The sequence below is a fragment of the Somniosus microcephalus genome, chromosome 5 (genome assembly GCF_052327205.1).
Source record: "Somniosus microcephalus isolate GS21.2 chromosome 5, FLI_Smic_1.0, whole genome shotgun sequence".
Lineage (NCBI taxonomy): Eukaryota > Metazoa > Chordata > Chondrichthyes > Squaliformes > Somniosidae > Somniosus > Somniosus microcephalus.
In genome coordinates this window covers 72,497,920-72,507,780 of record NC_140991.1, presented here as the reverse complement: position 1 = coordinate 72,507,780, position 9,861 = coordinate 72,497,920, and the positions used below count along the sequence as shown (strand labels likewise).

General features: G+C 41.5%; 1 protein-coding gene across 1 annotated transcript in view; it reads right to left on the bottom strand.

The window, feature by feature from the left end:
• Positions 1-410: 410 nt before the first annotated feature.
• Positions 411-9,861, bottom strand: part of LOC147117113 (dnaJ homolog subfamily C member 1-like) — an 81,049-nt gene continuing 71,598 nt past the window's right edge. The window contains exon 3 of the mRNA XM_085987808.1: positions 411-9,812. Coding sequence (XP_085843934.1) covers positions 9,750-9,812 — 63 coding nt within the window. The 3' untranslated portion in view covers positions 411-9,749. The remainder of the gene's footprint in view (positions 9,813-9,861) is intronic.

The following is a 9,861-nucleotide window of genomic DNA, read 5'->3' as shown; positions in this document are numbered from 1 at the left end:
GGAATTGAGAAGAAACTTCTTTTCCCAAAGAGTGGTGAGAATGTGGAGCTCGCTACCACCGAGTGGTTGAAGCGAATAGTATAGATGCTGGACAAACATATGAGGGAAAAGGGAATACAGGGTTATGCTGATAGATTTAGATGAGGAATGACTGGAGGAGGCAAGTGGAGCATAAACGCCGGCATGGACTGATTGGGCCAAATGGCCTGTTTCTGTACAGTAGATCCTATGTAATTGAGGGGTGCGGGAACAGTGAAGCATGCAGAAACATTATTAATTTTAAGCTGAAAAAGAGTTCTCACGATTCAATTAATTTATCCAGTGAGCAACTGAACCAGGAAGGTTCCAGATTTGATTCCCAGATTGTGCTGAGTTACTTGATGTTAGGACAAATGCCCTTTGGCTAGAGATTTTTTTTTTTTTTTTTTTTTTTTTTTTTTAATTCGTTCCTGGGATGTGGGCGTTGCTCGTAGGGCCAGCATTTATTGCCCATCCCCAATTGTCCGAGAAGGTGGTGGTGAGCTGCCTTCTTGAACCACTGCAGTCCTTGTGGTGAAAGTATCCCCAGTTAGGGAGGAAGTTCCAGGATTTTCACCCAGTGACAATGAAGGAACAGCGATATAGGATGGTTTGTAACTTGGAAGGGAACTTGCAGGTGATGGTGATCCCATGAGCCTGCTGCCTTTGTCCTTCTAGGTGGTAGAGGTTGCCGGTTTGGGAGGTGCTGTCGAAGAAGCCTTGTGGAGATGGTCATTGCCTGGCACTTGGGTGGCGCAAATGTTACTTGCCACTTATCAGCCCAAGCCAGAATGTTGTCCAGGTCTTGCTGCATGTAGGCATGGACTGCTTCATTAGTTCCATTCGCAGCTCCTCAGATAAACACTGTAATCATCAGCGAACATCCCCACTTCTGACCTTATGATGGAGGACAGTAACTGATGAAGCAGCTGAAGATGGCTGCGCCAAGGATACTGCCCTGAGGAACTCCTGCAGCGATGTCCTGGGGCCGAGATGATTAGCCTCTAACAACCACAACCATCTTTAGAACATAAGAAATAGGAGCAGGAGTATGCCATTCGGCCCCTCGAGCCTGCTCCACCATTCAATATCATGGCTGATCTGATCTTGGCCTCAACTCCACTTTCCTGCCCGCTCCCCATAACCCTAGATTCCCCTGTTTCTTTGTGCTAGGTATGACTCCAGCCAGTGGAGAGTTTGCCCCCTTATTCCCATTGACTTCAATTTTACTAGGGCTTCTTGACACTACACTCGGTCAAATGCTGTCTTAATGTCAAGGACAGTCACTCTCACCTCATCTCTGAAATTCAGCTCTTTTGTCCATGTTTGGACCAAGGCTATAATGAGGTCTGGAGCCGAATGGTCTTGGCGGAATCCAATCTGAGCATCGGTGAGCAGGTTATTGGTGAGTAAGTGCTGCTCAATAGCACTGTCAATGACACCTTCCATCACTTTGCTGATGATTGAGAGTCGACTGATGGGGCGGTAATTGGCCGGATTGGATTTGTCCTGCTTTTTGTGGACAGGACATACCTGGGCAGTTTTCCACAGTCGGGTAGATGCCAGTGCTGTAGCTGTACTGGAACAGCTTGGCTAGAGGCGTGGCTAGTTCTGGAGTGCAAGTCTTCAGCATGACAGCCGGGATGTTGTCAGGGCCCACAGCCTTGCTGTATCCAGTGCGCTCAGCCGTTTCTTGATATCGCATGGAGTGAATCGAATTGGCTGAAGACTGGCTTCTGCGATGGTGGGGACGTCAGGAGGAGGCCGATATGGATCATCCACTCGATATTTCTGGCTGAAGATGGTTGCAGCCACTTCAGCCTTGTTTTTTTGCACTCACGTGCTGGGCTCAGCCATCATTGAGGATGGAGCCTCCTCCTCCCGTTAGTTGTTTAATTGTCCACCACCATTCACGACTGGATGTGGCAGGACTGCAGAGCTTTGATCTGATCCTTTGATTGTGGGATCACTTAGCTCTGTCTATAGCATGCTGCCTAGCGTGCATGTAGTCCTGTGTTGCAGCTTCCCCAGGTTGGCACTTAATTTTTAGGTACACTTGGTGCTGCTCCTGGCATGCTCTTCTGCACTCCTCATTGAACCAGGGTTGGTCCCCAAGCTTGATGGTAATGGTAGAGTGAGGGATATGCCAGGCCACGAGGTTACAGATTGTGGTGGAATACAATTCTGCTGCTGATGACCCGCAGCGCTTCATTGATACCCAGTTTTTAAGCTGCTAGATCTGTTCTGAATCTATACAATTTAGCAGTGGTAGTGTCACACAACACGATGGAGGGTGTCCTCAGTGTGAAGACGGGACTTCGTCTCCACAAGGACTGTGCAGTGGTCACTGCTACCAATGCTGCCGTGGACAGATGCATCTGTGACAGGTAGATTGGTGAGGACGAGGTCAAGTAGGGTTTTCCCTCATGTTGGTTCTCTCGCCACCTGCCGCAGACCCAGTCTGGCAGCTATGTCCTTCAGGACTTGGCCAGCTCGGTCAGTAGTAGTGCTACCGAGCCACTCTTGGTATGGGACATTGAAGTTCCCCACCCAGAGTACATCGCGTTCCCTTGCTATCCTCAGTGCTTCTTCCAAGTGGTGTTCAACATGGAGGAGTACGGATTCATCAGCTGAGGGAGGGCAGTAGGTGGTAATCAGCAGGAGGTTTCCTTGCCCATGCTTGACCTGAAGCCATGAGACTTCATGGGGTCCGGAGTCAATGTTGAGGACTCCCAGGGCCACTCCCTCCCGACTGTATACCACTGTACCGCCACCTCTGGTGGGTCTGTCCTGCCGGTGGGACATGACATATCCAGGGATGGTGATGGAAGAGTCTGGGACATCGGCTGAAAGGTATGATTCTGAGAGCATGACTGCCAGGCTGTTGCTGACTAGTCTATGTGACAGCTCTCCCAATTTTGACACAAGTCCCCAGATGTAAGTGAGGAGGACTTTGCAGGGTCAACTGGGCTGGGAATGCCATCGTCATGTCCCAAGTCAGTGCCGAGGTTGATGCCAGGTGGTCCATCCAGTTTTATTCTTCTTATTGTTTTCTGTAGCAGTTTGTTACAACGGAGTGACTTGCTAGGCCATTTCAGAGGGCAGTTAAGAGTTAACCACATTGCTGTGGGTCTGGATTCCCACATAGGCCAGACCAGGTAAGGATGGCAGGTTTCCTTCCCTAAAAAGGACATTTGTGAACCAGATGGGTTTTTACGATAATCCGATAGTTTCATGGTCACCATTACTGATACTAGCTTTTTATTCCAGATTTATTTAATTAACTGGGAAGCAAAACATCAGTCAGAAAGGGTTCTTGCGCCTGATCACTATCCAGCAACAACTGTTAGAAGTGCGCCCATCAGACGAGGACATGATCAGGCATTGATGTGATGTCCTCCGCTATCATATTGCTTACTGGCATTCACCATCAAAGCTCAACTATCAAAATACCAGAGGGCAACCAGTAACTGTAAAACATTCCTTGGGACAAGGTGGAAAACTGGTATGAGTTTTTGAAAGTCGCCCTAGATAAGTCGTTGTTTGAGATTGTGGTGATCAACCCCTGACACAGAGCAACTAATATCTGTAAAGACAGGGTAATTTGCCAAATAACATTACAAGAGATACTACTTACCAGCAATCAGGGTTGGGGGAAGGGGAAGAGGCAGTCCCATTTGGCAACACTGAGAAGGGAGTATACTGGGATGGGGTATCAGGCTCTAACATTATTTTGATGGGGTCTCCCTGGGTCTAGAAGCACTGGGAGAGATGGTGCCGGGAATATTGGAGAGGATGGTTTTGGCAACCCTGGGGCAGGTCCTGGAATGTAGTATCACTGGGAGAGGGGTCCTAGGATCCCAGAGTATAGGGGAAGGGGCTGTTTCAGTGTCTTGAACCATTAGCAGCAGTTCTGGGATCAAGAAAAACTAGGAATGCAGTCTAGCAGTTTAATGAGCACTGAAAAACATGTCTTAGGATCTGGGAATGGGTGGGGGGGTGGGGAGAAGGGGTCTTGGGTTTCAGAGCACACGGGTGCAGGATTTGGCAGTATAGAAGGCAGAAGATTCTTGCAGCAGAGGGCTCAGCAAAATAGGACCCAAACAGCCTTTGGACCTTTCAGACAAATCAGGCACAACCTCCCCACCATTTTTCCATCGGTCAGCCTCCTACCTGATCCAGCCAGAGACCCTTTTTCACTTTCAAGTATCCAACACTGCTTTCCCAGTCATCAGCAAGTTCCCGTCTTTACCTTCTTGCCTTAAAAGCATTTAAGCTAAAGTTTTCTGCTTCTGTCCATCCAGCGCACATTGGGCATGCATATTGGGAAATTAATTCAGCTGGAGGTGTACACAGTCTCGAATAAACATAAATTTCCATAAACAAGCAACAATTACATCATTTAGTTTCCACATTTTTATGTAAAAGATCCCTGTGCTAAATGGCCTGTTTCGGTGCTGTAAATACTGTGTAATGTATATTTTGTTACAAAACCTTATTTTTGACATTAAAACATTTCACAGAAAAGAAATGGCAGACAAAATTCTTTCCAAAAAGCAACAAGAGATTTAACTGGCTCGTCAAAGTGTCACAGCGAAATGTTTACAGGTAGATTCTCATTATAAATGTTTATAAGCGCAGTTTCTATTCCATATATTGGCATAAAAAGCGTTACTGAAAATACTGGCATAGAAAGTGTGCGCCATACACAAGATTTAATACCTACAGCTGGAAACTAAAGGCAATTTGTACAGAAGTAACATTCTACAAAAATATACTGCCTATATTTTTCAGAACATATTCTGTAAAATCAGCGATACAATAGCAGAATATTAATTAGGTACCGCAGTGCCTTAGTGGGTAAATGCATGCATGACAGGGTACAAAGCCAAAATGGTCCCAGGCAAAGTTCTAACTTAGTTCTCCATTAGGACATCAGGTGGGGGAGGGGTTGGTTACTATCTAGTGACACCTGCGAGAAAATGTTCATGTAGGCATCTGGCTTGGCTATAATGCCCTCCGCAGTGAAATAGGCTTCCAACAAAATGAGGAATAGCCATTTAGGGAAGATAGAGGGATATCGGTATCCATGTAACCATGCATCTTAGCAAGAATCAGCACCTTCAGGGAAGGAGCGAAGAAGCTCCAAAATGGAATGCTTTAACTATCATAATGATTGTGCTTTTCCAGCTATAACAACAGAGCAGATGGGACTGGCAGACTTCTGCAACAATAGTTTTGATTTGCAAGTCATGTTAATGATCCATTTCATGAGACACGGGATTGAATAAGTTATACATGCACATATACACACTCAAGTTTCTGGAACACCAGTTTAAAACCTTTATGCCAAAATATTCACTTTATAACTATATACATTTCTGCAATAATTGGAAAAAATTGTTATGCAAAAAGGTACAATGTGTTACACAGCAATCTTATATCACTAGAATTGGGTTAAAAGGAATGAGTGCAATGGTTGCAGATAGAAAATGGTTTAGGATTTTTAGTTTCCGCAGACTTAATCTGAATAGCTTTCATGTTTTAACTTGTGTTGATCCAATAAAAAGGTATCATACTACTGTCAATCCTGTTGATTTAACAAACACCATGGGCTAGATTTTGCTGAAAAATTAATAGCGTCTGAACAAATGCGCAAATCGACCAGCAACTTGTAGCGAGGAAGAGGTGCCCTGTGAATTGCCACAAGTTGCGAAAGTCATCGCGCGCTTAACCTCCCTGTGATTTTCATGAAGTTGCTGCATTTGCACATTAATCTCGCCACAGAAAGTCAAGTCTAGTAATTAACAGTGCAAGAACCCTTTTAACGTGATAATTGTTGATGAATGTCAATCAACCTCTCTTGTCCAGAAAGCGAACAATTATAAGTGTGGAGTCTCATTCTCTCAGGTTGTAAATTGATTCAGGAGATTTTAAAACTATCAAATCACTTAATTTTTTTTTTTCTTTCTTCTCCTTTCCGTCTCTTTTTTCTCTCGCTCTTAATACAACCTGTCTTTCTTTATTCCTCTTTCTGTACCTGATGTGACATTGAATTCACCCACTTTAATTCACAGTCCTTCTCGGTTTTATTTCTCAATCCTTAAATCTCATTCGTTAGAGATCTGCTGTTTGTCCAAGTTGTTCACCGAGGTCCCAAATGCCCTGTTGCCCTCACTGCACCGTTGTCAACTCGCACTTCCAGCAACTTTGTGCGCAAAAAATTTTAAAACTTAAAACATGCCTCACTCATGGGGCACGCCACGAGATGCCACGCTCCAGCAAAATCTGGCCTTCTCAAATGGAAAGGACTGTACTACATACAAGTATTGTACAAATGTTACAGCACAATTAAAAAAGAGAAAGTTTAATGCAGCACAGATTTGGGGGATCAAAGGTTGGGAGTTTTTTTTTTCTTTAACAGTGTACAGTAGATATCTACAATAATGCTTTCCACTTTAGCCAGAATTTAAGGTATTAAAATGCATGTTAAAGCACATACTTCACAAAATGACCACTCATTCATTTCATAACCCATTGCTATTGCTGTCAAATTTGTATTGAATACTGCCTCCTGGTGATGGAATACAATTCCTGCCACAAGTAAAAGCTCGTTCTGGCATATTTTATACTGATCAGTTTGATTTTTTTTCTTTTCTCTTGTTCTTAATACAAAGTTAACACTGTCATTTTAAATTCTGTTCATTCTAAATATCAGAATTGCGAAATATTTAAAGTTACCAACAATACTGTCACTCTTTATATTAGAATATAATCCCAAGCATAAATTCTAGCCAAGAATTTTAGAAAAAGGATTTATTGTAACTGCTAAACTTAAGTTAAATACTTAAATTTGCCTGAAAGTAAAATGGACTTTTTAAAATTGAGACTTCAGGTTGATTCACGACAGAAACATTTATTTGATTCACAACAGAAAAATTTACATTTATTTATGAAACAAAATTCCCAGATGTCTTTCTGCACAAGAAGCTCTATATAAGCCATTGTCATTTACTTAAAATGATGAAGGGAATAGATTCTGTCCAGTTGGATAGGTTATTTGAGCTAGATAGGGATGGGAGAACGAGGGAACACAAGTATAAAATATATCAGCAAAGTGGTTAAATGCCAAGAAGTATTTCTTTTCAGAGAGTCGTCAGCCTCTATGACAGATTACCTCAGCATGCAGTAAGTATGGATTCCCTACAGACCCTCAAAAGGGAGCTGGATAAGTTCCTGAGAGAGGACATTTCATGCTATAATAAGGGTAGCTGGGATTAGCAAAACTCACGAGTTGCTCTGGTCTCCTGGGGCTTGCTTGCCTGCCTTTGGGGATCAGAGAGGAATTTCCATGAGTTTTTTTTCCTAAATTGACCTCAGATTTTTCCCCCTGTCCCAGGAGACTGCATGATTGCAGAGCAGGGGGGGGGGGGGCAGGGGCGGGGGTTGCCAATGGTGTACAAGGCTGCCCAATTCTGAATGGGATGGCTTTTATGGACCAGATGGTCTTTTCCCATCGTTCTTTTCCATATGTATGCTTGTAAATTTATATGCAATTATCCTTGAAGCTTATGGGTAATAAGCAAACATTTTAAAATTGAAACCGGTCTCATTACAATTATTTAATGGCAAGGAAATTGGGTGCTACAGTGTTGGAGGATATAGGTTCACTCAGATTATCTCGTGCATGCAGATGTCCTGATCTTAACTGTGTCTTTCTGGGGAGGTAGTAAAGAGAAGCTAATTGTTTCCCCACAGGGAAGGGGTGAAAGCTTTAAAACAAAATTACATGACTTATCGATCTATAATATATTAGAAAAGTATTGCATATAGCATGCACTCCCTGCAAGTACCATACTTTGCTCAAAATAACTCATGATAAAACAGCATATCTTCCAAAACACATACTGTATATACATATAGACACGCACACACACTAAAATGTCCACTCACTGGTCCTCTCACTGCACATAGAAAAAAATGTACTTTTGGAAATTTTACAAGAATATGTACTCAGAAAATTCCTACAATTTACATGAAAAGATTAGGTAGTTATTTAAAAAGCACAGTTGTGTTGCATTTTTAAATGGCTTAGTAGGTCAGCTGCCATGTAATTTCTCTTTAATTCTGATCAAATAAATACCAGTTACTCTTTATTCCTAAAGACTCAGCAGTCCATTGGTCTACTATACCAAATCAAAATAAAATGCTGGAAATACTCAGCAGATTAAACACTATTTGAAAAGAAAAGGCAGGTTTCAGGCCAACATCCTTTATCACAGCATTGATGAAGCCTTGAAACATTAACCTGTCTTTTCAGATGCTGACGGACATGTTGTACATTTCCAGCATATTCTATTTTTATTTCAGATTTCCAGCATTTGCAAGTTTTCTTAGACCTGCTATAATATATTTTGCACAGTTAACTGGTGTAGTGATCTTTAATTTTGGAATTTGACTATGCAATTAAACAAAAATGCAGTGGGGAAAAAACACTGTACACAAAGCTAGGCAAATATGAATTTCAAATAAATATCAATGGAAAATATTAGATGACTACACTTAATTTAAGATAAGGCATTTCATTTTTTTCCAAAAAAGTGAAATTAAAAACCACTAATTAAAATATAAATGATATGACCTTGGTAATTAAAAGATGGATAAAATGAAGCACTACATTCTTGCTGTTCTTAACCCATTTTTATACTACGCTGTTTAAGATTGGATTTCAGGAGACAAGCATGCATGCTTCCGGGGTTTACACGGCTTTCTTATCCCGCCAGACTCGCAGGCCCTCAAACAACAAGTCTATACTTGGATAGGGAGATAGATTTAGCAGTGTAAACATTTAAAGCCAGCTCATGGAATCTGACCTAAAGAACCAGCTTGCGTCTACTACAATCCAATTATATCCAATCAATCACCTCCCACACAAGTTCTTGCCTCACGAGCAAGTGATAACAGTCCTTCCCACAAATAATTAAGTTTAAGGTATTTGTGGATTTTTTAAAAATGTAATATTTTAACAAGGGGTATTGTTAACAGAGGTCGCATAAACTGTTGACATTTCTCCAGAGATGACTGGTCAACATCTTAAAAATCCTCTATACTGGGATTAACTATTAAACTCTTGTGGTCCTCTAACCTCCAAATACTACTACTTTCATCCAGGAACTAGTGTAAATAAATATTTAGCACTCTGAATCAATATAAAACAATAATACATTTGCCAAATTGCTATGGGAGAAAAAAACGACAGTCTTACCACTTTAATTCAATATAGCAGATCATAAATGCAGTACTTGCCATGAAATGCCAGAATAAGGCAGATTTATAGCTCTAGTGGCAGGGAGGCAGTGGAAGCGGAGAAAGAGTATAGCTCTCAGAAGCTTTTAACACACACACGTGTGAAATTAGCATCACGTGTGTAACAAGAATTTAATCATATAAAAATACCAAAGCCTATTTGTATACTGCAGTAGTATTTGTGCACGTACACTGACTGCAAGCTAAATAGCAGTAAAGAGTAGCTTCATTATTCATCATAAATCACAGCATGCAGTTTTATTACTGACACACTAATTTCAAGAATGTATTTAACCAGTGAACAAAAACAATCACGACTATATCTGAACAAACACTATAAAAACAAGTTACTATGCCTTTTATCATTCAACTAATTCAAGATTATAGATAGCCAACTCCAAAGAGAATATACATTTTAATGGGCTTCATAAAACATCATACCTCTGTCTTTTCTCTTCATCTTTCAGAACTTCATAGATAGCCACTAACTGAAAACAAAAAAAAGTAAAAATGCAAAATATTTAAACAAAAATACAA